At 38.4% G+C, this 27,853-nt stretch overlaps 1 protein-coding gene across 5 annotated transcripts in view; it reads left to right on the top strand.

The window, feature by feature from the left end:
• UGGT1 (UDP-glucose glycoprotein glucosyltransferase 1) overlaps positions 1-27,853 on the top strand; it is a 43,217-nt gene that overhangs the window by 4,140 nt on the left and 11,224 nt on the right. For 4 of the 5 annotated variants that reach the window (XM_064666926.1, XM_064666931.1, XM_064666928.1 and 1 more), the window contains 28 exons: positions 276-358; positions 903-1,033; positions 1,862-1,974; positions 3,131-3,305; positions 4,561-4,657; positions 5,237-5,315; positions 5,518-5,618; positions 6,448-6,547; positions 7,629-7,689; positions 9,910-10,001; positions 10,651-10,801; positions 11,064-11,183; positions 11,902-11,987; positions 12,399-12,534; positions 13,450-13,581; positions 14,962-15,126; positions 15,324-15,444; positions 16,233-16,331; positions 17,690-17,713; positions 18,246-18,340; positions 18,984-19,190; positions 19,801-19,932; positions 20,833-20,963; positions 23,235-23,330; positions 23,664-23,766; positions 24,233-24,312; positions 24,766-24,955; positions 26,567-26,725. In XM_064666926.1, coding sequence (XP_064522996.1) covers positions 276-358; positions 903-1,033; positions 1,862-1,974; positions 3,131-3,305; positions 4,561-4,657; positions 5,237-5,315; positions 5,518-5,618; positions 6,448-6,547; positions 7,629-7,689; positions 9,910-10,001; positions 10,651-10,801; positions 11,064-11,183; positions 11,902-11,987; positions 12,399-12,534; positions 13,450-13,581; positions 14,962-15,126; positions 15,324-15,444; positions 16,233-16,331; positions 17,690-17,713; positions 18,246-18,340; positions 18,984-19,190; positions 19,801-19,932; positions 20,833-20,963; positions 23,235-23,330; positions 23,664-23,766; positions 24,233-24,312; positions 24,766-24,955; positions 26,567-26,725 — 3,259 coding nt within the window. The remainder of the gene's footprint in view (positions 1-275; positions 359-902; positions 1,034-1,861; positions 1,975-3,130; positions 3,306-4,560; positions 4,658-5,236; positions 5,316-5,517; positions 5,619-6,447; positions 6,548-7,628; positions 7,690-9,909; positions 10,002-10,650; positions 10,802-11,063; positions 11,184-11,901; positions 11,988-12,398; positions 12,535-13,449; positions 13,582-14,961; positions 15,127-15,323; positions 15,445-16,232; positions 16,332-17,689; positions 17,714-18,245; positions 18,341-18,983; positions 19,191-19,800; positions 19,933-20,832; positions 20,964-23,234; positions 23,331-23,663; positions 23,767-24,232; positions 24,313-24,765; positions 24,956-26,566; positions 26,726-27,853) is intronic. The other variant, XM_064666927.1, reaches the window with a different exon arrangement.

Here is a 27,853-nt window from a genome sequence, read left to right on the forward strand (position 1 = left end):
TGCCAGGATGGGCACTGCTGCCCGTTAGTGGTCTTTGAGAGATCAGTAGGTGCCTTACAGGGTGGTTTCATGTACTATGTGTTTGTCCTGGTCTGCAACTATTATTTGTTTAGGTGCATTGTGTTTGTTTTTCCTGCACTGCTTTCTCTAGTAATGCAGTTTTCTGATAGAGGTAAATAAACGCTAGGAACGAACTTTCTTAAAGTTTGACAATGTATTACATTTGTAACTTGAGAGAAAATTCATAGATCTAGCTAACTTCTCTTCTTACTCAGTGAATTTTTGTCAGAAGAAGGTCAAGAAAAATTCTGGAATTTTGTGGAAGCCAGTGAGAATATTAAGACATCTGAACAGGATGGTAAGTTTTCATAGTCTTTTTTTTGATGCTGACTGAGAGTTGAAAAATAAACAACGTTTTGTCTTCCATTGTGTTAGTCCTCATTTGACTTTTAAAATGCTGATTTTATTAATATTTTTTGCTGCAATATGCTCAAGACTTTTGGATATCTCTTTGACAAAATCTGTAGTGGATGGGTCTGAAACATTTTGCTTGCCAGTTTCTTTTTCAACATGAAGAATAAAATATTGTAAATACCTTTTCTCTGTGTTACTACTTCTCAGATGAAATTAAATGGGAGCTCTTAACTGTTTCCCTCCTCCCCAGCCTATGTTTGCATCCTCAGGAATGTATTTAAGTTTACTCTCATGAGTCTGTATTGAAGTCCACTCTCATCCATCTATAGAACTGATAGTAATGAAAATTGAGGAGGAACAGTCATGTGCATGTTTAAGATTAATTTCATGGACTGGTTAGCCCATGTCTGTATAAATCATGAGATGGAAGGTCCCTCCTCAATGAGAATGTGGTATAGGAGAATAACTGCTCTACTTTGACTTTGCAGGTAGTGATTCTTCTTCTTACCAGGAAATGCTGAAAGTAGCCTGCCAGACTCTGTCACCTTTGCAGCAGAATTTGCTGAAATTTTCCTTGTCTTTACGCTCTTATTCTGCAACTGTTCAAGCTTTTCAACAGGTTAGTACAGGAAATGCTCAAATGATGTGCAGAGCTTTGCCTAAGGCCCAAGCAGGAGCGAGCTGTGAAGGAGATGTTTGAGAGTATAAAACCCCTGACCTGACTGCTCCATACACCTGAGCTGCAGAGCAGATGTATATATGAATTTCATGGGGTAGATTAACAAATTGGGATTTTGACATGTCTGCATATCTTTGTGCTTGCTTCACTAATAATTGTGTGGAGATTTTTATGAGGAAAATCCCTACGGCTCCGTTGGTATTTGTGATGCTGCTGCTGTTCCTGTTGTCCAGTTGTACTCACTTGAAGATAATAATCCATTAATATATCTCTCTAGTGATTACAACTCGTAAATGGAAGTTCATTTTATTGTGTTTTTTTTAACTCAGGATATTATATAGTTCATTGCAAATCGTCTCACATTAGAATGTGCTTTATTTAGGTAATACTGTAAAACATCTTCCTTTTTTATCTGGAGTCATTTTGTCATTTAATATTCAACAAATACAGAGGTTTGTGATGTGTAATGCAAAAAAACCCTCAACCAGACCCCCTACAATTGCAAGCCTTGCTTTCTGTACCTGGAACTGACATTACAGTTGATAATAACAGACTGGGAAATAAGTTAAGGCTTAGCTCTCAGTTTTGCAATTTCACCTTTCATTTAAATTATGTCACAAACATGGGAAAACTACTAGTTTGGAATATAAGAAATCAAATAATACTGATTGCTGCACAGCTACACCTTTATAATTTTCCACTTGTTCTAAGTGAATTTTATTATATTTTCACTTATTCAACCTCCATTATTGCAAATATTTTATACAGATAGCAGCAGATGAACCTCCACCAAAGGGCTGTACCCTGTTTTTTGTTGTGCATGGGGAGAAGACGTGTGAATTTGACTCTCTTGGAGACCTTTTACGGGCAGCCTCAGACAGGTATTTGCTTAATTTCCCATCTCTGGATTAGCTTTTAAAATTTAGACTTATTACTGTGGAGACATTGTAATAAAGCAGTAGTTTCTACTTTCTTCAGTGTTGATTTATCCTGTCAGTTGCTTGCAAAGGAGTGGTAGTCTCTTATTTTGTGTTAATCCAGATGGCAGTGATTGTTTTCTTATCCCTTACTCTTGGATATTCTGCTAGGAGGAATGTGCACAGGAAAAATTGGAAACAAATCTTGGAACAGCTTGAAATTGTTGAAGGACAGTAGGAATTCTCAGGAGAGTGTAAAGCCTTCAGTATGTAGAGAGAATAGAAGGGGCTGGGCTGCATATTAAAATGAGAGTTAACGTAACAGATTGTTTCATGAGTTGCTGGAAGCATGCACAGTATTTTTAACTCAGCATTAACGAAAGAAAGCATTTCCACACAATATGTACTTCAAATTCAGATTTCTCTGTGCAAACAGAACTTGATTGTAACTGCTAGTAACAAAAAGAAGCTATAATACCTCTTTAGAAAATAAAGTAACAAACCAAAACCAAACCAAGCCCTTAAATTTCAGTTTGTTTTCATAGTAACCTTGCTAGTTTGGGCTTTTGTAAGCATAAGGAGTTTTTTGTCAATGTGCAAACATATGACATCTATAGCTCACATGCAATTTTTCTGACTCACTGGGAATATTTTAAATATTTAATTGTATTTTAGACAAAATATAAAGACAGGAGTTAAAAATAGTCTTCTCATTCACTTTCTTGTTTGTATACTAAGCCAAGTTCAAATGAATTTGTGTTCCTGGAATATTTGTTCTATCAGCTTTTTTATTTTGTTATACAGAATTTATGAATCATGGGGGGGAAGGGGAGAAAGTTAATTGGAAATTTAATGGAAATGGTTCATTTTTAAAATAAGAGTCATATTAGATTCAAAATAGCTCTTAGTTACTTGTTTCGTTTTCGTATGTTCAGTTTTAACAAAGCATTTTCAATGTGCAACAGGTGTTGCCAACCTTGATAATATGTGGGAATAGCTTGACACATGTATTCAGTGAGAACAGGAATAGTGATTAAACGGGGAAAAAAAAAGTCCCTCTTGCCCTGAGTGAGGCAATGCTGTGATTCACACTGTGGCAATCTTCAATGTTTCCTCTTAGGCCAAAGCCATTTTTGTTCAAGGGGGACCACAAGTACCCAGCATCAAACCCTGAAAGTCCTGTTGTCATCTTTTATGCTGAGATTGGCTCAGAGGAGTTCTACAGACACCACAGGAGGCTTGTTTCAAAGGCTGAGGCAGGAGAAATCACCTATGTCCTCAGACACTACATTGCTGTAAGTATATCTGTGCATTGTAACTCAGGTATTTGAAAGAGTAACTACCCCGGGTTTTAAAAAAGAAAACTGGCCCAAGTTTGTTCCCTTTAACTTGACTTCATGTGCTGCTGCATTTGTTTTGGAATATTTATTTGGAATACTCAAAGTTCTATTTTTTATTGCGTATAGCTGATGAATACAGAATAAATTTAAACCTCCTGATTGTTTAAGTAAGAGCATAATTTGATTTCACACATCCAGAATTAAACTTGATTAATTAGGGACTTTAATGTAAGAAAAAAGTTTCTCTACTTATAGTAGATCATAGGAAACAGCAGATCTGTCATAGTCAGGCCACTTATTTATTTGATAGGCAAAGCAAGGATTAACAGTAGGATTTCTGTAGCAGTTTTGTTACAGAACCACTCACCATTCCTCGTGCAATTTACCCTGGTTTCCATCTTCCTCCACTAAATTGCTCGTGGCCACTGGATTAGTGCTTAAAACAACATTTTAAAAGCTCTGAGAAACTGGTTATTTGACTTGTTTCCTGAGTATTACTAAATGTTACCCAAATCTGCAATGTAGCAGCCAGGGCTTGAATGCAAAAAAAAAAAAAAAAAGCATTGGCTGGTTCCCTTTTAGCATTACTTGCACTTTTAATCAAATAAAGTAATACCTTGGATACACCACATTCCTTTTATAAAAGGAATTTGTTTATCAGTATATTCAAAATTAAGTGTATTACACGTGAGATCTTGGTACTGTTGTGAGTCCTGTATGCTTCAAAATGCTTTAACAAGTGATCCTATTTTTCTCATTAGTCAGACCTAATTATGTATCTCTTCTTACTCATAGTTTTATTTCTTGTAATTGTCCGTGATAACTCTTCAGTGAATGTTCATTTTTGAACCTCACAGCTGAAGTTCCTTTCCCCCTTCTTTCTGATTTGGTGACAGGAATGTATCCAGCTCTACTTGACTCACACACTGTATCCTGAAAACATTGTTTTGTGTTCCTCTTTGTGGTTTTTGATTCATAGGAATAATTCATGCTTGCTGAACTTCAAAAACTGTTTGAAATACAATAGGAAATATAATTATTAGAGTATGTTACTGCAGAATCACAGAATCACTGTTTGTTTCTCGTTACCAGTTATGTCTGAAATGTGTACCAGCTTGAGATTTCCTAGCTTTGGGAAGTGGCAGCTTTTAACCTGTACATCAAAACAAAGAGTGGTAATATACTGTTTTTTAATTGCTTTTCCTTCCAGAATCCCAGCAAAGAAAAAGTCTACCTCTCTGGCTATGGTGTAGAACTGGCTATTAAAAGTACAGAATATAAGGCCAAGGATGATACACAGGTGAAAGGTGAATTACTGTTTCAAGTACTTTAATGTGAACATTTTAATTTTGCAAAGATAATTTTATATTTATTTTGCTCTGAATGACTGTTTGTTTGAATTGAATTCTTCTCTTAGCTCCAGAATTACTTTTGGGAGCATGTTCCCTATTGAGCATACCTTGGCACTTGTCTTCTATCTCTGTGAAATGCTGGGCACAATGGAGTCATGGATCTGGGCTAGATCTTAGTAATAGCACTATTAATGCAACTAATATTTTACCAGAGAGCCAGCCATTCTCTGCTGGTGTAAAACAGTTTCTCTGCCTTAATTTGTCTTAACTTACCCATCCTTAGATCAGAATGTCTTTTCTGTTCTTGATTTTTTGGGGGAAGACAAAGCTGAGAATTCTGCATGTTATTTTGCTTTTGTTGCTTTTAGAGCACTGATCTGTGTTTTGCAAACTCTCATGCACCTGCCAAAACTACTTTGATAGAGTAAAATGTGTGTATACTTTTTATTTACTTGTGTACATAAACCCTCAGATTCTCCTGCTTTTCTGTTTCTGAATAGCTTGGTGCTAGTGGTGTTCTCTGTGTGTTTATAGGCACAGAGGTGAATGCCACAGTCATAGATGAAAATGACCCTATTGATGAAGTGCAAGGATTTCTGTTTGGGAAACTAAGGTAAAACTCAGTTGTAAGTGGTTGGTCTTTCTTAAAACACTTGTTGCAGAGGTGCTGATCTTTTGCTCTGTTATTATTTTTTACATGTCTGAGTTACCCACGTGTGTTTAGCAGCATCTTTCCATATGGGAGTTTCTTTGAATTAGCTGTAGACTTGCTTACAGGAAACCACAGGAGTTGTTTGACCCTTGTACCCTTTTAGGCAGCTGTATCCTGACTTGACAGAAGAGTTGAAGGAGCTCAGAAAACACCTCGTGGAAAGTACCAATGAAATGGCACCTTTGAAAGTGTGGCAGCTACAAGGTAATCTGGATGAAGGCTTTCAGTATTGGTCTACAAAAATTCAGTGTAAATATATCTTCTTGTGTTCTGCACAATCGAGGGTGCTGGTGGTACAATTGACAGAGTTTGACTGTAAATTCTTGCACTGGAAAATAATGGATTTTTTTAAAAGTGCCTTTTTTTGTAGAGTCCTGTTGAAATAGCTTTTAGAAAGATTGTTTCACAGGACCTGTGACACAAGGATTGCTTTCTATATTGTGAAGTGCAGTGAACCACTTGCTCTGAGACTGGCTGCTTGTATGGTCCACTAAATGCAGGAAAGAAAAGGAATTAAAATTTCTTTCCATGATCACATTCTTGGTGTACAAAGCTGAGATTTCTCAAGACCAGAGGAAAACTGTCTTTCAAAATCACCTGCATGCACCTCTGGGCTCTTTCCCCAGAAAACATCTGTAGAGGCCTGTGTGGAAAGGCTTTTCATCCTCTCAAAAAGAGTAATTTGAAAGGCTGAACATAAATGGTAGCCAAAGGGAATGTACCTATATTGAATGGAAGGGCAGATTCTCCCACCTCAGCAAAGAAAAAAGGGTGCTGGTCTGGACTCATTGAAGCAACCTGTAGGCAGCATGCACTGGTTCAGTTTGGAAGGGTTACTTATTTCAAGGCAACAGATAGAGGTTGAATACAAAAAAGATGATTTTAAAAAAAGGTATCTACAGGTGCAGGTAGAAAATCAATTTTCTTAGGTAGCATGCAAAAAAGTTGAAAGCTAAAGTTATGATGCCTCTGCATTGCCTTGTTTTCTGTTTTGAGTTCTTGACTTCTATTTTTTTTTTTTTTTACTTCTAAGATTTGAGTTTTCAAACTGCTGCTCGCATTTTGACTGCTCCCCCCGTGGATGCTCTCATGGTCATGAAAGATCTCAGTCAGAACTTTCCTACAAAGGCCAGGTAACTTTTAATTATGAGTTCTAGGAAGTTTTCTCACTCTTTTTTTTTCTGAGCAGAACCTGAGACAGGCAGCATTGGTTGGGTTAATATCTGAGTTTCATTTCGCTGGAGGCAAACACTGGGGAATGTTTATGCAGTTCTTCAGCCTACAGTTACAAAGAGGATCTTAAAGTGTTTATTTTGCATGGCAGCTGATGTGGACTGGTGGAAAATTTGTCAGAATTGCCTGAGCTCTTTTGTTGTGAAATGTTTCTGAACCTATTGCATCAAGTCCTCAAGAATTTATTTATTGGCTGTGTTTTCTGTTTGGTGGCCTTAATGTTTATCCATTCTCAGGATCCTGCTTTTCTGGGATCCTCTTTGCCAAACAGTCTCATGTCAGAGATGTGCAAATCTGCTGGTTTTTGCACTTTGTTAGTGACTGTCTTTGGCGTATTCAAATCAATATCAAAAAATTCAGTCATAATCTGGTCTGCCCAACCACTCTAGAAATATCTCTTGATAAATTCCATGGCCTGGATTGTGAAATTGATATTACAGGAGCTCTTCATTTTTGCATAGGTGGAGATACACCTGAGATGAGAATAAGAAGAAACTGGTCTTATTTCCCACTAACTAATGTTAAGGTGCTATTTAGATCTTCTTAAGGCAGGCATTGCACTCTTACTGGGTTTTTAGTCTCATCTATGGGCTGTACTTGCCCATTCTGTGATGATGCAATCACTAGATCCAAAGTAAGGAAAGGAATTGGAACCTGCCATGTGGAGTGAAATCCCCCTTTTTTGTGTTGCCAGCCTCCACCTCTGCCTTTCTGGCAGCTGCTCACTTCTGTTGTGGTTAATGTGAAATTAGACACTGAGAGGTGGCACGTGGTTAACATTTTTGTGCTGCTGAATTGTATGCTGTGAGAAAAATGCTGTATCCTACTGTTCAATAGTATCACAAAGTGCCAGTGCTTCTGATTGCAGCTCTTTATGTTAGAGGGTTAATTATATTAACATGTAAAGTACAAAAAGTAGGAAAAGTAGGTACACAGAATGATGATTCACAGCACGATGTTTTTATTTTTTTATTTTTGTAGAGCCATAACAAAAACAGTTGTTTCTTCAGAACTCAGAGCAGAAATTGAAGAGAACCAAAAGGTAATGCTTCCAGAAAGTAACATAGTGACTTTGCACTTCTGTTTTAATAGAAATTCAAGCTTTGAAAATAATGATTCTGTTTAAAAGTTTAGGTGTTGTTCAAGATAATGACCAGTATTTTCACACACGACTTTGTAGTGTGCATTTCAGAAGAGAAGTGGTGGATTTTCAAACATGGATTAGGAACATAATTTACTTTGTTTGCTCAAATATGAAAATACTACACTTGTTAGAAAGCTATTGCTTGAAAAACAGATATATTAAGCATTTTCTTACAGTTTTAAGGATGCAGAAGAAATTTAGTTCTCATTACCCAATTTGAGATGATGCTTAGGTACCTGTATTCATCAGTGTTTGCCAGGAAGAGTCACAGAATAAATTCAAACCTGCCATGGTTTAGAATGATTAATACTATGTGGAGGAAATCGTTTCAGTGTTGGTGCTTTGAGAGTGAAACTACTGAAGGGATAAAATTCACCAGCTAATTCTACATGTGCTTTGAAACAGAATCATAAAAACCCCCAGGTCATGAGGGGCCTTTGGAGGACACTGAGTAGGCTCTGGTGTTTGCAGCAGTGTTTTGACAGCTAAGTTGCATACTTGGCATTAGCAAAGCACTGAAAAAACCAAGAGCCACTTGGGGATTTTGTACAGGCTTTTGTACAGGATTTTGTGCACCAGGTAATGTGGCATGGATAGAGTGCAAAATAAAACTCTAAGATAACAGTGCAAAAAAGCCAAACAGCAGCTTTTGCTGTATGAGCTGTGCTGCTCTATCCACACATTCCAGTCTCACTGAAAGGTTTTATTAGGGAAAAGACAAGGTATGTTAAGTACACACATATTGTTAGAAAATCTAACCAATGATATCTGGCAAGCCTAGTAGTAAATGCAAAGCTACACAACATCTACTTACAAGTCCCCTGAGATTCCTGTTCTGACAGAGAAATGCCTTGTTGATCAGTAGTGATAAAATCAGAAAAGAAGGGATAGGGTTTGACACTGTTGTCCTGTGTGATTCTGGAGGGGACAAAGTATAGGATGTAAGTGCAAGGTAAAGCTACCTGGTGGCTTTTTTGTTATGTGTTAGATCAGACTCCTTCACAGGTAAACCCATGATTTTGTGGATTCTTTTTTTCCCAGAGAATACCTAGGCTACTAGATCCAGATCTGGCTACATCTAACCCTGCCCTTTAGAGCTGTTCTTTGCACAGCTCAGTTTGTGTGCATATTATTTGATAGTTAAGTTCACTGCTATTAGTATGTTACTGTGTAATTATCCACAGAAAGATACAATTTAACACTCAGCTTTTTTTAGAAAATTTAGTAAAATACATAATTTTTTTCTGATTAGAAGCTGCTTTCCTGCTCTTGGTACTTCACATGGTACTTTTGCTATTCCTCAGTTTGCTTTGGTCACTATGTGTCTCCTTCTGTTCATCTTACCACTTCTTCTTAATAGAGATGTGTAACTGGTACTGTAAGATGAGAGGTATTGGAAGAAAGTTTTTCAGTTTGTAAACATAATTTTTCATGCTAGAGTTGGGAAGTTTGCTTCATCTTTCCCAATTCAATATTGTTCTCTGTGATGGTGCCTCAATTCAGGGGCAAGTACCCATTAAAATGGGGTACTGCTTAGAGGTACTTGGAAGAAATACCAAAATACTAGAAAGATTTTTTCCATGTGTGTGCTGCCTGGCTTTGAGACAGCTCATCTGCTTTCCACTGATGACATATGCACCAGGTCAGGACTTAACTGGTACCTTAAACACAGTAGTTAGTTCCAATAGTGAGTGCCATGCAAAATCCAGCAGTTTAAGTATTTTCTGCCCAAAACTGCAAGTTAAGGAGCTAAGACAGGGAACTGGATGCTATTTGACCATCTGCTTTGTGGGTTGTCAGCTAAAATAATGAATTTAATTATTTATCTCAAGCATTTTAATTATTTTATCTGAGTATGATTAAAAAGTCTTCTCTGGGACTTTCCAATCCACTACTGAATTGTGTAGGAAGAAACAAATAGAATTTCAATTTGTATGTCTCTGCACTAAATGACTTCAGCTGTGTTTTCCTCTGCTAATGGATGTGTGCAAAAAGTCAGCAAAGACTGCAGCTGAGAAGTAATGTAATGCAATTTGTAATGCAGTAAGGGAGATAAAATCTACAGTTTAATATTTCCTGTGTAGTGCACTCTTGTAATGGCCTCCTAATTCCTTTCAGTATTTCAAAGGAACATTGGGTTTGCAGCCAGGAGATTCTGCCCTGTTCATCAATGGACTACTTATTGATTTAGACACTCAGGACATATTTAGGTAGGAATGTTTTATTTTTCATAATAATTGTTTCCTGTTTAGAAGCTTTCCTCCTGCTTGTGTGTGAATTATGAAGTTATTTAGCCAATTTTGAACCTTCTTCACAAAGTCTATATCTAGATTAGGTTCAATTGATAAGTACTGTAAAAAGGAAAGGTTCCTTCTCTTATTCAAGTGCATTTCTAACAAAAAAGCTAATGTGAAAATTAGAATATCCTTGAAGATTGAAATGGGAAGTCACCTTTGTACTGTTCTTTTGATCTGTGCTATGACTAGCAAGATTTTGGTCTCCAAGGCTGTCAGCATGCAGGTTTTATTCTGAAGATCGCAGACCAAGTCTCAAAGTATAAATCACTGTAAATTTTTCATCTGAAAACCACCCCATATCTTTGTCAAGATGTGTTTCAATAATGTGAAATTGAAATTACGTATGTATATCGTGCATTAGTTATTCTGATTTAATGTTGCTTACCCTAGACATTGAATAAGTTGAAGTTATCTCAATTTTCTTGGGACAGTTATAAACAGGTGATAAATAAGAACCCAGACATGGCAGACTTTTTTTATACCTTTCGTGTTAACCCTTAGGATAAAATCAGATTATTTGCTGTGTCTTTAAACTTCAGCCCCGTTTTCCTTTTCCCCCCAGCTTGATTGACGTGCTCCGCAACGAAGCCCGTGTTATGGAAGGCCTGCACAGCTTGGGAATTGAGGGTCTGTCCCTGCACAATGTCCTGAAGCTGAACATCCAGCCATCAGATTCTGACTATGCCGTGGACATCAGGAGCCCTGCGATTTCGGTGCGTGCTTTAGACAGCAGTGCTTGGTTTGCTGCCGGGCAGCGCGTTCTGTCGGGGCACTTCTGTCCTTATCTCACAATCAGCTCTGAAACCACAGTGAAGACAGAGAGGAAAATAGGGTTATAAATATAATTAGCTCTTTTTGAAAAGCTTAATTTCTTGTTTATGCAGCTCTCAGTATAGTGTATGGTTTGCAAATATTTTAGTTTCAGACCCCAGCAGGAGGAGTGTCAATCATTGAAATGCCTTTACTTTTTCTTAGTGGATCAACAACCTTGAAGTTGACAGTCGGTATAATTCCTGGCCTTCCAGTGTGCAAGAACTGCTGCGTCCCACGTTTCCAGGAGTGATCAGACAAATTAGGAAAAACTTCCATAATTTTGTAAGTGGTAAACTGAGTAGAAAAGAAATGTGCATTTTGGATTGTCAGGAGCTGGGACATTAGCTTTTGAAATTTGCCTCGCATGTGTGCTGGATTCCCTGTCACTCAAATAGCTTGAGATAGGATGCTTTTCTAAAAGGTTTTATTCTACTTGTACTAGTAAGTTATGACTGAGAGTCAGAGATTACTGAGCATCTCTGGCATCTACTATGTGCCAAAAAATGCTTCATCAGTGGAGGAGACTATCATCTGTTGAGTATGAATTTGGTGCGTTTTGTGATAACACCTAAAGTTTGTTAATGAAATCCCTCAAATTTGTTAAATACCTTCTTAGCAGAATTCAGATGAACTTTAGTTGTTTCAGTTGTTTCAGTGCAGTCATGTGCCAAGACTTCAAAAGATGATCAACAGCCCTCAGCTTATTCCTGGGTGTCTTTTTAGTCTCTAGGTAAATTACTTAAAGTAAGATATAATAAGGAGTTTATAAATTCTGCACTGTAATTCTTGGCATGGGGCAGAGTGGTCCTATAGAAAAAAGAACTCTGGTTAGGGGCAAACAGGGACTTGAACCACCTCAAGCTGTGGGCCTCATCTCCCTGGCAGTGTATAAAGTTGGACTGAGTTCTGCCCTGAGACTTGAATAAAGCAATCTCTGATCAAAACCTCCTTCTTCACTTCTTAAGGGAATGGAAACTTTTCACTTACTGTTTGTGTGCAGGTGCTGATAGTAGATCCTACTCAAGAGACCACAGCAGAGTTACTGAACGTGGCAGAGATGTTCTTCAGTAACCACATCCCGCTGAGGTAATTGCTGTGTTTTAATGTTTGGGGGGTTTTTACATCAGTTTTATTTTTGTGACTTTTGCAATTGTAAAATTCTCATTGCTAGGACACTGCGGAAATGTTACATACCTTCTATTGGAGGTATGTGTATATTTTTTGAATTTAACTTCTACTGTTAGCAAAACAGAGTTCAGTTTCTTTTACAGTCCAAAAGAAATTTAAATTAAGTACTTTTGGATGAGAGAGAAATGAAAAGCAAGATTCTGATGGAATGTTACAGTTTATATGTCCTAAGTTTGCTTCCTGGCTCCTCTGATCAACTTCTTACCAGGCTATCCCAGATAAGATGATGGTCGTAGCTGACAGTTGTATGAAAAGTTGGTTGTTTATTAGTGTAATAAATTGATGATCTGGGGATCTGTTTGATTGCAGGATAGGACTAGTCTTTGTGGTTAATGACTCGGAGGATGTTGATGGACTTCAGGATCCTGGAGTTGCCCTCCTTAGGACATACAATTATGTGGCACAAGAAATGGACAACAATTATGCTTTCCAGACTGTTATGTCTGTAAGTATTAATTTAAAAGGGAAAATAATGTTTTAATATTTTCCATGTATGTAAGATTATCTTAGTGGGCTAATATGTAAATAATGGAAGGAATTGTTCTTTGACTTGGTTAGTATTCTGCAAGTGCTAGTACCACACAATACACGTGTCTTTGTAAAGTGCTTCTGACCTAACTTTATCAAGTAAGACTAAGTTTAAATATGACACTTAACACTTTTGCATGTTTTTCTGATCCTGTCCCTTTGGTCATTCTGTCAGGGAGTTCTGAACTGCTGCATCCCTTCAATATTATAATTTGGTTAGAATGGTTACAGCTGTGTACTTTTGTCACATTAAAGGATAACAAAGGTGCTGGTAAATGCATTTCACCTGTGGTTTGACATTTGTACAAATTGGCAAGCTGGGGCATTAAATTGCAGGTGACTTAAAGACAATGACTTTTATTCTTTTTTTTTGAGGGGGGGTTATGTATTTGTAACTCAAAGTAAAATCCTGTGCCTTGAAGAGGGAAACAGTTATCTACTTTACATGTGAGGTCTGTTGTATTGTTTATAAGCATATCCCAAGTTATGAAGGGAAAGGTGGCTCCTTTGAGATGCTTTACTTGAGGCTTTTTTCCACAAAGCACTACTTTTCCCCCTCAAATACCTTTTCTAATTAAAGGTGCAAGTTATTATGTAAAGAAATATTTATTTACTTTCTTCCAATCTCGCTGGAATGACTATGAGGTATAGCAAGATAATTAGAATGGCTACAAGTGCTTAGGAGCTGTTATTGCAGCTAATAAATATGGATATATGTTTTGCAGTCTGGCTATTAATAACTTATTACAACTACTGCAATACAGGTGACAGCATACCTTGATAAGGACTGAGGCTTTAAGGTTGCAGCTGTAAACTTGTATTCCCCTTTCAGATATATAACAAAGTAAAAACAGGAGATCAGCTGAAAGTGGAGCACGTGGTTAGTGTTCTTGAGAAACAGTATCCTTATGTTGAAGTCAACAGCATTCTGGGAATTGATTCTGCCTATGATCAAAACAGAAAGGTAAGAATTCATGAAATAGAGCTTTTTTCCACCTTTTTTGCTTAAATACCGTTCTAAAAATCTAGTTACATACAATTTCTTGATCCAGTTCTCTTACCAAGCAGGTAACTATTTTGTTATCACATTGAGTGACTTCTATGCTCAGCACAAGCTTTATATAATATACACAATACATACCATGTAATACATATTTTTTAGAACCTATATGTATAGTACCAAGGTAACTTCCATGTAACTCCTAAGTCATACTTTCATTCTGGAATGCAGACTTCAGTAGAGTTTAAAATTGCTAGAAAAAATCAAGGTAATGGAATGGCTGATGAGAAAACCAAGAGGCTTAATGCTGGGAGGGATTGGTGTGGGGTTTCTATATCAGTATTTGAGTACTGTGTGAGCTAAAGCCATGATGATGAATTCAAAATGCCTTTCCTATATCAAGGCATTCAACAATCTTCTGCAAATAATTCTTGAAGTTATTTTTAGGGCTGATGCTTTTCTGTGTGGAGAGGATTGGGAGAACAAATCACTATTGGACTACTTATATGTGAGATGAAGCAGATTTTATTTGAGGTTCTATAGGGGAATGTTTCTGGTTTTGTTGCATATTCTAAGACAAATAATGAAAATACTGTAGCTACATAACACACATGATGCTGCCTACATCTGTACATGTAAGGAATGCAGTCAGGGTTATACATGAAGGCTCATATGCACACATGCTTTCCATATTCCATGGATATGGATACTATTTAGGACAGTGAGGAGAAAACCCTTTTGAGGAAATGAAAATCCATAAAAGTAAGACATTTTTGTATGACAGGAGAGGCCTCAACCAGAACCTTTAATCAGTAGAACCTGATTGACTTCTGTCCCTAACAGAGTGACAGTGACTTTTGCAATAGTTACTGTGAAATGGTGAAATTTGTCTTGACATAATAACCACAAGTAAATATTTTCTCACAGGTTTGAGAAACCCATTCTTAAAAAAAATAAGAAAGTTCTCTACCCTGTCCTGTGTTACAGCTGTCACTGCTTGCACTGCATTTGCTTCCACAGGCAAAGTAAGATTTCCTGTTGTGCATTTTCTGCTATTACCAGAAAGTGCTCATTGGAATTAATTCACAATATGAACTTGGGGAGTATTTTGCATTTATTTCTGTGTTATGAAGTAACTTTTTTTGCTTTGAAAGTCAAGGACGCCTCGTGCATGTAAAATACAGAGTCTTATGCACTGTGTAAAATTAATGTTCTCTATATCATACAGAAGCTGTAAGGATCTCTTGGTGTGTGTAGAACAGACTGGTGGATCTTGTGTGGCTCGTTAGGAACCATCATGGCAGTGGGCTGACATGGTAAAGCTGCTTCTTTTCCTGTCTTTAGGCAGCAAGAGGTTACTATGAGCAAACAGGTGTAGGCCCTCTCCCTGTTGTGCTGTTCAATGGAATGCCTTTTCAAAAAGATCAGCTGGATCCTGATGACCTGGAAACCATGACAATGCACAAAATCCTGGAAACCACAAGCATCTTCCAGCGAGCTGTGTACCTGGTAGGTGCTGAGTTCAGCTGTGGCTTTAGAGAGAAATTCGATTTGGAAAAACTGATTCACAAGTCCCTAAATACATAATATACAAGAAAACTTTACTTGCATCATTGCTTTTTGCTTTTTTTTTTTTTTTTTTTAAGTTATCTAAGGCAATTATATATGTGAAATAATGAATCCTGCTTCTTTCATCTTTCCTTCAGGGTGAACTATCTAATGACCAAGATGTGGTTGAGTATATCATGAACCAGCCTAATGTTGTTCCAAGAATTAACTCAAGAATCCTAACATCTGACAGAGAGTACCTAGATCTGACAGGAATGAGTAAGAGATGCTTTTAATTGCATTAAACCTGAAGTATCTGAGTCAAAGACTTTTGCTGTCTCAATGGAAAGCTCTAGTGGCAAATCACTAACACCACCCCAAGTGATGCTCCAGCTGTGGTTCAGGGGAGATGTTATGTACAACAGCAACATTAATGTTTACATCTTTTCAAAATAAGAATTTGTTTTGATTTTATACAAACCTTTGGGGGAATATGACTCATAAACTTGAGAAATTAGTAGTGCTGGGAAAAGCCAAGAACAGTCGTATAATGCATGTTTTATATGACTGCACAATGCACAGTGTTTTATGATGCATACTGTTTTATACAGCAGCTTGTTTCTTAGTTCTGACCTTCTTTTGAGCAGGGGTTAACAGTCATTTCTGGAATTACTTCAGATTTAGCAGAACTTTCCACGGCTAGATGTTTGAACAGCCAGTGCAGTGACATTTTAATGACAGTACAACTGCCTTTTTTGAGTTGCTTGAAAAAATAGTAACACAGGGGATTTTTAAGTATATATTATTTACATATATTAGCATCAACTAAGTGAGACTTGGACAATTCTTTTGGCTGACTTCTGCCTATCCAATATGCAATGCAGTTGTTAAAGTAACTTGTGAGACAACAAAATACATTTCTCAGCCTGTGTATTAATAGACATAAAAAGCAGTATTACAAGGAGAGAAATGGGATGTGTTCTTAATGTTCTGGTAATAGTAGTGATTTTTCTTTCATTTTAAGTGGACTAGTTGCTTTGGCATCTTATACTTGTTCTCTTCCTCAGATAACTTTTTTGTGGATGACTTTGCTCGATTTACCACGTTGGAGTCTAAAGATAAGACAGCTGCTGTTGCAAACAGCATGACCTACTTAACAAAGAAAGGTAACATCTGCAGTGGATTAGGAACCCAAATCTTATGTGTGTTTCTAAGCATGTGTACAGTTCTCAACACACACTCGGAGCCTTGGTCAGGCCTGTGGGTAATGGTGCAATCTAAATGTTAAAAAGAAAGATTTTATTTTTTTTTTAATAAGACATGACATCTGCATGGAACAAGAACGTTCCCCTCTTTAAACCCAGCCCAACTTTTTACTGAATAATGAAGTCCCACCCAACCTGCTCTCGCTGTACCTGCAGAAATGCAGCAGTGTAAGCTCTGATCCTGCAGTGACAATGACTAGAAAAATATAAAAGGGGTTCTAGCTCTCTGTCTCATAATTCAAAATTCCTAAAAGTTACATGGATTCAGAAGGTAATTGTTACTGCCCATTATATAGGACAGCACCTAATATGTTCAGTGCTGTTTTTATTGCCCCAGTGTATGAACTGCTTTGTCAATGACAGTATTGTCACAGTTACACATAAAGTCCCCCATCAGTGTTAAAATTTCAGTGTAGGAAATGCATGCACAGATATGATACAGAGCCTAATCAGGCTTACTCAGACATCATCAGGCCTTTCCTATATCCATTTCAGTTGGGTATCAGAAATAAGCTGCTGTCATTTGACCCAGTTCCTGTTGTTCCTGACTCTCTCAGGTTTCCCCTGTGCTATCTCCAGCCACTGTCACCTGTGTGCACTACCTGAAATGTTCCCATTGTTCTTTCTGTCTCGTGTTTGCCCTTGGTTCATGTTCAGTCACTTGGATCTGAACAAGTTTCTTGTTTTGCCTTTGTAGAGCATTAATTAGACCTACACCTCTGCATGCTCATTTGAAAGTGCATTAATTTGCAATTTCATGGCTTGACATTTTTGGGTCACTGCCTTTTCTGTCACTTAAGATATTTAATAGCTACTACCTGATTACAGTAATGCTGTAGCACATTTATTTTCTAAAATAATAGGGAAGTTATAAGTATTGCTGGCTCAGCACCAGCTCTGATAAAGCACTGCCATGCTGATTTTTAAAGAGGGAAGATAAAGGGTCACATCCAAGTCACGATGGTATGGCAGTGTTTCAAAATGGTCTTCAGAATGATGCCCTCACCCAACCATATGAAACTGGTAATATGTAGTATAACTAATGCTGTAGCATGAAAATATAACATCCATCTGAGGGGAAGAAAAAGTCAAAGCTTTATTCTAGTAAAATCAGCACAAACTTGTTGCTTGTTGGATTTGAACTGCAGTGATTCAGCTATGCCCAGTACAGTACTGCAGCTTCTTGATACACATAGGGATTATTATAAAATTATTAATGTCTCTCTCCTTTCCCTCTTTCCTTTCTGCTTTTTGACCAGGAATGTCTTCCAAGGAGATCTATGGTAACTCACGCTTTGGCATTTCATATGTTGTTCTGGGAATTTTTGCTTCCTTTTTAACTCTGGCTTTAGAACCATCAGGGAATGAAGCAAGCTGCTTTTGAAATGCATGTTTGCTCCAGCACTTTTGTCTCTATACAAAACTGATTTTTAAACTAACATTTTCAGTGCAAAGATGTGGTAGGTCTGTACCCTAGTTGGAATCTGCAAGTTATTTATAGGTTTCTTTATAATTTATAATTAAAAAGGCAGCAAACAAACAAAAACACTAAGAGAATCCAGCTTAGGAAGAGTGATGCATGCTGACCCATGTGGGTTTTTCGAATGACCTAATGAAAACTAATATATCAGTACTATTATTCTTGTCTTGCCAGGCTTCATAGCTTAGCTTCATCTGTAACTTTTCTATGGAATTTTACTCTTTTTGAATTCTTTGCATGTGCATCATAGTTTACCTCCAAATGACGAAAAACAGAAGCTTTCCTTCCCTCCACCCTCCAATTTCTCCTACCATTTTTTTTTTCTGTAATTGCAGATGATTCCTTTGTTAGACCAGTTACTTTTTGGATTGTTGGTGATTTTGATAAACCTTCAGGGAGGCAATTGTTGTATGATGCCATTAAACATCAGGTAGGTAATGTTTTCATTGGAATGGGTTAGCAGTGCTAACAAAGCACTTGGTAGTATCTTCAAAAACACAAGTTGTGCTTCTTCCCATGGTATGACCTGGGGAGACTGGTTTTCTCTGCAGGGTCTCCAGTTTTCAGCCTCATCTTTTTTGTAGGGGCTGAAACATCGCTGATCTTGTGTTAGGACAGAATTCCCTCTTGGCACTATGCTAATACAATAAAGATGTTCTTTTAAGCCCATGGTGTTCAATGAAATGTCTGTGTTTTGGTTTGGAAATGAGCATAAGCATTGCTCTCTGCTCTGTCTCATTTCTTTTGGGAAGATAACTGAATCATAAAAGCACACAGCTAACTGCTAAATCACTGGTTTGCCAGACTCTGAGTGGTGGTCCTAGATCTCCTATGTAGCACAGGATTATCTAGAAGATTCCTGTCACACTGGTGCCTATACATAAGCTAAATACTTGATGTTAAATTAGTTCATAGTTTTAACCTCATGCTGTTACTTACCCAATTTAGAAGCTGATTTTCTGGTTAAGAAATGCAAGGCTTTTGCTATAGTGTTATTACAATAGCTGCATTCTTCTCATTTAAACCCCACCTGCAATCTAAAACCTTCCCAATGCTTGTTTTGTTAAACACAGAAATCCAGCAATAATGTTCGAATTAGCATGATTAATAATCCTAGTGAAGATCCCAACAGCCAGAACACAGTTGTTGCTAAAGCCATATGGGCAGCTCTGCAGACACAAACATCAAATAATGCCAAGAACTTCATCACCAAGATGGCAAAAGAAGAAACTGTGAAGGCACTGGAGGCAGGAGCTGACATCTTGGAATTTGCTGTTGGGGTAAGCATGTCTGTTGGCATTTGCAAGGATAAGGTGCTTTGCTTGCTCCTACAGTGAGTTTTTTAGTGTAGTATCTTCATATGTAGAAGGTGCAGTAACAATGGAGAGTAACGCTGCTGGGTTTGCTGCCTTGGTTTTTTTTAATCTCTGATAACTAAACTTACCTAAATATAACAGCCCATTGAAACATAAAGTAAATCCTCACACACATCAAAGCTATGTAACTTTGAAAAGCCAGAAGAAATGTGGCTTCAGGGATCTGTTAAAGTGAGTCAGTTTTTTCTTGAGTGGTTAAGAGAGGGATTTTTTTTTAAAAAAAGCTGAGGAAAAAATTACATTTCTCTAAGTATGTTTAAAAACTTTAGACAAGAATCACTTAAGAAGAATGGAAGTGGTCTAAGTAGCTGTGACCCTTCACAGCAGAAGTTGGGATAATGTTTGAAGGTGGCAGGCAAAAACTAGGCTTAAGGCCACAAAGAAAAGGGGGGCAGGAATCAATTTTATCAGAATATGAAGATGTTCTTGAGTATAAACAAAAAGGTGCATTTTAAAAAGTGTGCTGAAGTCAGCATTTCCTCCTATTTCAGTGTCAATTATTCTTATCTTTCAGGGTATGGATACCAATATTTTCAAAGAAGCCTTTGAATCTCCCAAGGTGGATTTTATTCTGTCCCATGCAATGTATTGCAGAGATGTTCTAAAGCTGAAGAAGGGGCAGAGGGCTGTGATCAGCAATGGACGGGTGAGATCAATCAGCAGACAGTAAAAGAGAGACTGAACATGTGGGAGAGAAGCTGATCCTGAGCAGCAGAGTCTAGGGACCAGACACAGGAGTCTCAGCCTTTTTCAAATCTCAGCAGCCTTTAGGATTTATTCAGACCTGTGTGACTTTTTCTTTGTGCTGTGTGCAGTTAGTTGTTGGTGTTTGGTACAAATTCAGATCTCTCAATAACAGAGTTCCTTTCATGCTGGCAGTGAATTGAGTCCAGGGGTGGAAAAGGCTGGTAAATTTGAAAGATTGTGCTGCTTCAGTTCACTGGACAAAATGCTGCTGTATCTGGCCCTGACCACAGTGCCTTGATCTCTGCCACCAGCTCTTTTTATGATAGTTTATCTTAGATTAGATAAATGATATTACAGTAGTATTTCACTGCAAATAATGAAACCCAACTATGTACAGCATTGTGTTTTCTTTTGTCATCTGCTTCCTAGTTAGGAAAAAACCATGCTGGTCCTAGTGGTTACTGTATACTTCAATGGGTTAAAGGTCTCAGGTGGTGAGTTTGGTATTCTATTTCTCTCACTAGCAAAACAGCAAGAGTTTTCTAGGTAGCTTTTAGGCTTCTGAAGGCTTGAGGAGAGAGATTTGCTGGAGTCTTGCTAGACTACTGGAATTGGCCCCTTCCAGATGTAGTATTGCATATATAATTTATTATGCATTTTATGCCTTAGTTTGGGACTCCTGGCTCTAAATAGCTAGATTTACCTGTTAAACTCTGCTGCCATTGACAGTAGTACTAGCCTGAACAGTTGGTTCCCACTGAGATTAGGCTGGAGTATTTCTTTAAATTCATCTTTGAATTTTGTTTCAATGTAGCCTTTACCTAATAATGGTGATTCTACTTTTTTTTTTTGTTTGTAGATTATTGGCCCATTAGAGGATGGTGAGATGTTCAATCAGGACGATTTTCATCTCCTTGAAAATATCATACTGAAGACATCGGGCCAGAAAATCAAATCTCAGATTCAGCAACTGGGATTTGAAGAAGATCTGTAAGTAAACATGAGGAGGCTTATAAAAAGGTGCTGGGACTGATAACATGACTGTCTGCAGCCTGGAGAAAGCTTTGTTGAGTACATTCTGGATGGGTGTTACACTTGTGTTCCTGTGGTCAAGGCTGAGCTCTTCAGAGGGCAAGGGAGAAGGGAAAAAAGTGTCAATTATTTGGTTGAAACTGCTTTTTAGTGACTTTCGTGTAGTTCACCATCTCCTGGAGGTATGGAGCTGTGACTATCCCCCAGGTTCAGGAGGCAGTTCTGCCACCCTGACTGCACTCCTGTGCTCACAGCTCATCATTCTTGAGGCATCATCTGTGTGTAGTACAACCTGCCATGGCTGGTCCACTGCCTTGTACTGGAGACTGCAGGAATTGTGTTGACTGGAGCCTCACTGACGAGCAGCAAGAAACTGGGAAAGTGCCTGAGTCTGTTGGAATTTACTGTGGAACTGCTGAAATGCACATGAAACTGTAAAAGCATTGGTACTTGCTGAGCTAGTCCCTGGATCACGGCAGCAAGGGCAGCAACAGCCTGCAGTGTTACCCGAGGAGTTCAGGAGGTGGATTCTTGGATTAGGGGCAAGGAGGGATACAGGTGGACTGAAAAAATCCTGAGGGTAGTGATGCTTTGTGCAGGGGCTGGCTGAATTGACTGCTGTGCTCAGCTAGATGAAGTTCCATTCAAGGTTTAGTTGTTTGCTGCTGGGAGAAGAGTTATGAAGTGGCATAAACTGCATTTATTCTTCAAAATGCTTTCTGCACTGGATTACCTTTTGGCTCCTCCAAAGGACAGAGAAGCCTAACTTCTCATTAATCCTAAAGCCTTCAGACTACTACTGGTTTTTTTCCCCTGGCTAAATCTTACCTGATACACTGTTTTAAATCAAGTGCCTCTAATATGTCAGTGCTTAATAACTCCCTGGTAAAGTTACTACAGTAGATTTAAAAGCAGAAAGAAGGGAAGCAAATGAGACACTGGAGTACACTTTCTGAATTTGTTTGTGGTTTGGTTAAGTGCTTCTTGGCTTATAAACATAAAAGTTACTGTAGTAATATATTTCCCTATCAGTACTATGGAATCACGTAAACTGCTTTTAACTTTTTAGAGAGAAACACTAGGAAAAGAGGCAGAGATGAGAAAATGGAAGTCATAGCTCTAGATAGTTATTGCACAAAGCATAGAGGTGAACTAATCAAAAGTCATCTTGGAGTTCAGAAGAACAGGAGTCCCCTGGTTCATGTGTTGGAGCTCAGAGAGCTGTGGAGATAATTTCTCCCATATTAAGCATCACAGTTTTCTGTGGTGCTGCTTGATTGTTAAAGGCTGGTGGTCAAATATGTTAAGCATGAGGTCTGTTCTGCAGAAGTCTTGTGTTATTCTGAATCCTAGGAGAACAAGTTTTAACAGCATTCCACCAAACACTTTTGCATCCATTGCTATGTTGGAAGTAGTTTGGATACAGGCTACTTTTGGACAGAACAGTGGGTTTTGGGGTTTTTGTAGGTTTGAATGCTGCAAAAGTTTTTCAAAAGCTTTTGAAATTATCTACTGCGTTGGAAAAACACTGTAGAACTTGGCAGGTTTCACCAGGCTTGTGGGTTTGGTATGAACAATTTGAACAGCTGTAAGTCTGTGAGACTGACTTAACTCAGGAAAAGCTGACAGACCTTTAAGTTACAGTATTGCTTCTTGGCAAAAGCACGATGCACAAATCAATTTTCATTGAACTTTCAGGAGGTTTTACATCTTCAAGATGGAATATATTCTTAAAATACGAGACTGAAAATTTATGGGAATAATAAAAAGGGAGAAGTTGTCAAAAGAATTATCTTTTATGATAGGACCCCTCTCTCTCTCTAGAAAGTTTCTCCACATATAGAGTTGCTTCCTAGTGCTTAGAGTTGCAATGTAAATTGGGAAGATCACTGTGGAACAAGGGTTTGAGAGGTTGGTGCAGTTCAGGTATGCAGCACCTGTAAGATAGTTGACCTCTAAAATGCTAAAATACCCCTAAAAATACAGATCTTCTGTATTTGTTAGAGTTAAACCCTTTGGCACCCTCAGTAATAAGGCTGCAACCTGTTTAAATTACTGGTGGATTAACCCTTAAATATGTTTAATTCTTCAGAGCTTGTGTAGAGAGGTAGTAGAAGTGTTTGTGTATCTGAATTCCATCTGCCTTCTCTTTTGCTGCTGACTGGCATAAATGTGATAAGTACAGGCATTTTTTTAATATCTGCAAACCTTTCTTTTCCTTCTTTTCAGGGCAAGTGACTTGGTAATGAAAGTGGATGCTCTTCTTTCTGCTCAGCCTAAAGGAGAGGCAAGGATTGAGTATCATTTTTTTGAAGAACAGTACAGGTATAGGATTTCTGGCATTTGCTGAACAATATGCTTTTCTGTGTCTTTCAATTTTCTCATTGTTTTATGTTGCATTTAGTTCTTAAAAAAACTCTAAGTAGCAATAGGAAAGTCCCCAACAGTTTTCAGGAAGAAAAGATTCCAGAAATTAATTTTATCTGCCTACCTATCTCTATACACATATATGTATATGCCTGTTTTTTCCTCTGTCTAGTTTCAGAAGGTGCACAGCATTTAAGAAGCAATTTGAGTTCAGAAAGAGATGGATAGTAGTGTTTTTCATATGTTTATCCGTATGTTTGATACTTCAGAATTGTGTTTTCTTCTGTTTAGTGCAGTTAAACTGAGACCAAAAGAGGGGGAGACATACTTTGATGTTGTGGCTATTGTTGATCCTGTGACCAGAGATGCTCAAAGACTTGCTCCGTTACTTTTGGTATGTGGGCAGTGTTGTAATGTACTTCAAAAGTTTGTCTCAGTTCTGTCATTTTGAAGTGTTCATCTTCCTCCTTAACTGGGTGGTGACCAGTGGCCTTCTAATAGTTGAGTTGCACAATACATTTATTGGTGGAAAAACTAGTTAGGCTGTACTACACACTAACAAAACTGTGCTCAGGTATTGTCTTGAGAGCTTTTAGTTTCACTGTTTGAACAGTTTAGTTTGTAATGACTCTGTTCTTGAGGAAGAAAGTCTCAGCATGCCATAAAGCACATCTGCAATGGGAGGAGCAGGTAACTCTTCTTAAAATCACCAATTAAAAGCTGAGTGTGGTAAAGCAAATCATGAGAAGGGAGGATTGGGAACGAGCAGGTAACATGCCTCCCTGAGGTCCTGTTTGTAAAAGCAGTGGTCAGCTCTCCTCATTAGCATTTTAAGGGATGTCTCTTTCTCATTACTTTAGGTTTTGAACCAGTTGATAAATATGAACCTGAGAGTGTTTATGAACTGCCAGTCCAAACTTTCTGACATGCCACTGAAAAGGTAAGCAATTCCATGCCAGGGTTAAAGAGAGAGAGGAGTAAAACCTGTTGGAATGTGCAAGCACAGGCGAAATGGTCAAGTGTCCTATAGGAAGTCTCAATAACTGCTTTGAGATCATTTATATAATAGCATAATTTCCCACAGAGAATCTGGGAATTTGTGGACAGCACGAGGTAGTTCTGCTGGTTTACAAGTTGGGTGCCTTTATTCATATATATAAAAAATGAAATAACTTACTAATCTTAACGATTGAATCTTGCATGTTCTTGTTTGGTCCTTCAAGATGGAAATTCTGACCTGTTCTAAGGTCAACACAACCTATGTTGCTTTGGACAAAGCCTTGGAGACATTGGAGGCCAGAGAAAGCTGATGCCATCTGCAAGCTCAGTGAGAGTGAAATATTAGCAAAGTTTGGCAGAAATATGTTCTAACATTTTCTTTCCAAAATTTCAGCTTTTATCGCTATGTTTTGGAGCCAGAGATTTCCTTCACAGCAGAGAATAACTTTGCTCCAGGACCAATTGCCAAGTTTTTGGATATGCCCCAGTCTCCACTGTTCACTCTGAACCTAAATACCCCCGAGAGCTGGATGGTGGAGTCTGTCAGAACCCCCTATGACCTTGACAATATTTACTTAGAGGAGGTAAGAGAAACCAGTATTTTCCTACTACTGCATTTAAATGGTGGTGTTTTTCCAGGGCTTATTTTTGTTATGGGAAAGAAATGTAGAATTTTAAAATGCCAATAAACATAGAACTGTGGATATTTGCAGACCTCTAAATTCTAAGAGGGATGCAGGGAAACCTAAGGTCCCAAGAGCAAGATTGCTGTTCTCAATTGCACGTGGATGCCTGAACCAGAGGTTCAGAAATACTGTAGGCTTGAAGCAGGACCTTTGCCTTGCTCCCAGAAGCCACCAAGCTGGTTTCAGGCACCTGTTCATTTTCCCAGCTTTTGTTTCTGGCAAACATTCCTGTGACCACAAAAGGACATGCAATATCAATACAAGAGTAAAACCATGCAGCAGAAATCTGCTCAGCTCCTGTAGGTTCAGGGCCTCACTGCTATTTGAGCAGGCCTTGAAGCACACTGTTAAACTATGGATCTGGGCAGTGCTGCCCTGCATACATGGGGATAAATAAGGAAAAACCTGGCTGTTGCATGTGTAATGAGACTGTCAAACCCCTTATAAATAGGCCTCTGGAAAAGCAGCAGTCTGTACAGCCTTGTGATCATTACAAACATGGGTTCCTTTCTCACTGAATGTTTATTGTTAGTCTCCTCTTACTTTTGCATCTCTCTGATATTGTCTGGGAATATGATGCATTATTGTGGTATATTCTGATATTGCTAATCCTGTACTAGCTATTCAGAAATCTAGGAAACTGGGTGTGTTGTTGTGTGCTTTGGGTTTTGGTTTGGTATGTCTGGGTTTAGGACTTTTTTTGCTTTTCATCTCTTAACTGTAAAGCTGTTAATGAACCACTGATACTGCTACACATTTCAAGCCTCTCATTCTCAAGCCCACCCCTTAGATTAATTGAAAGCCTGAGAGAGGGGGAGATAAAATGCTTCAGGCATTCAAAGTGCCATCCTGAGCTTCCAAATAAACAGCAGCTTTACTTTTGCAGGTGCACCATTTCCAGCTCCCAATATCCAGTCTGTTGGTGCTGTAGCAATTAAACTGTCCTTTTGGATGTGCATGAGAGAAGATGCTTTGTGAGATTAGACTAATATTCTGCTTATGTTCTGTCCTCAGGCTACATCTGAATTTAGCCTGGTAGGGACCCAAGTTTTTTGGGTTTGTGGGGGGTGTTTTTTTTATTCTTCTATTCTTGGCACTTTAGTTTGGTGTAGAGAAAAAGAAATTGATGTTTCTTGACAGTACCTTACACACTGTAAGAGTAACACAAAGCAAAACAAAATGCTTAGTTCTGGAGCCCATCATACACCTTTTATGAAATGCCAGAATACATTCTCTGGTAAATGTTAAAAAAAATTAAAGTTGTGGAGTAGAGCAACAATCCTTCCCTTTTCTTATCCTAGCATATTACCAGTTGAGATTCAAATTCATTTGGTCAGGGCCACTCTTAACAATATTTGTGTGAAATTTGTCACTAGAAGGAGCTGAGATCTTGGAGGCTTTCTAGATATTTGTTTAATGATAAAATTACTCTGGTAAAATTATGACTAAAGGACTAAAACTTGGCACTTCAGAGCTAGTGCTGCAGCCAGCAATATCTGTTCCTTACAGGTGGATAGCATTGTAGCTGCAGAATATGAACTGGAGTACCTGCTGCTGGAAGGCCACTGCTATGACATTACTACTGGGCAGCCACCTCGAGGACTCCAGTTTACACTGGGGACTTCAACCAGCCCTGTCATCGTTGATACCATCGTTATGGCCAACTTGGTGAGTGTTCCACTGGAATGGGCAACAGCTCACTGGTGCTCCAGTCAGCACAGCCACTTGCACAAACCCCTGAGGATTTTCTGGTGTGTGGGTTGTGGGTGTGGGTTGTTGCTTGCACTCCACAGCTGCCTCCAAATACATCAGAAGCACGTTGCTCCTAACACTGGCTGAAACCTCGCAGTGTTTGTACTGTCTCTTACCTTGTTCAGGATGTGCTCTTTTCCCTTCAGCTGGCTGAGAAGGGTCCTCTGGAATGCCTTAAAATGCTGCCAGTATTGCTAAGCAGCCTCTTTCCAGGGAAGGTCAGACAGCTGTTTTTCCTAGATGTGGTACCCCTTAGGCCATCTGCTCTGGTGGATGGCTGTCTTGTTTTGGGACCCATTTCTTCAGGAGATCTGTGGAACAAACAGAGAGAGTCAGCAAGTATAGCCAACACTGTAGAAAAAAAAGGAAGTGTGAAAGAATGGGAATTGCTTATTTTAGTTGGGAAAAGGTGCTGGAAATCCAAGCCTATGATTGGTCCCTGCAGCTGCCTTTGTAAAGTCACGGCATAAGGGATCAGTCTGTTCTCAGTCTCCACACTGGGCCATGGGAGAGGTAATGGACTGAAATTATGGCTAAGGAAGTAAGTCTTTGGAATGTTTTCATGAGATGTAATGTTACTGAAAAACTGGAGTAAATTGCCTCCTGTGTTTTGGTTTTTTTTTTAATCTTTAAAGGTATTAAAGAAAAAACATAGAAAAAAATATTCACTGATGCTAAATACTTATTTTTTAATTCTTACCCTCATTTTCTCTTTGTCTGTGCCTTTTCTTAGTCAGAGTGTATCCTAGAATGATGTAGTATTTCTGCCTGTAGAAAGGAATGTGTCCCTTATTTTACATGTGAACACAGTGTGTGTGTGTATGTTGGGAAGTAAAGCTTAATGGCTCACAGGTGTCCTTTTTCTAATTAGCTAAACCAGAATGTGTGTGCCACAGGGTACAATGCTGTATCTGGGAGTTCTCTTCCTCAGCTCAGTGTCTGTACTGTGCAGGGGCATCAAGAGACCAGGAACATGCCCTGTGCCTTTTTTTGAAATATTTTTTAATTTTGTTTTTATGGTAGACTGGCTTACATAGGAAGTGC

The sequence above is a fragment of the Pseudopipra pipra genome, chromosome 10, assembly GCF_036250125.1.
Source record: "Pseudopipra pipra isolate bDixPip1 chromosome 10, bDixPip1.hap1, whole genome shotgun sequence".
Classification (NCBI taxonomy): domain Eukaryota; kingdom Metazoa; phylum Chordata; class Aves; order Passeriformes; family Pipridae; genus Pseudopipra; species Pseudopipra pipra.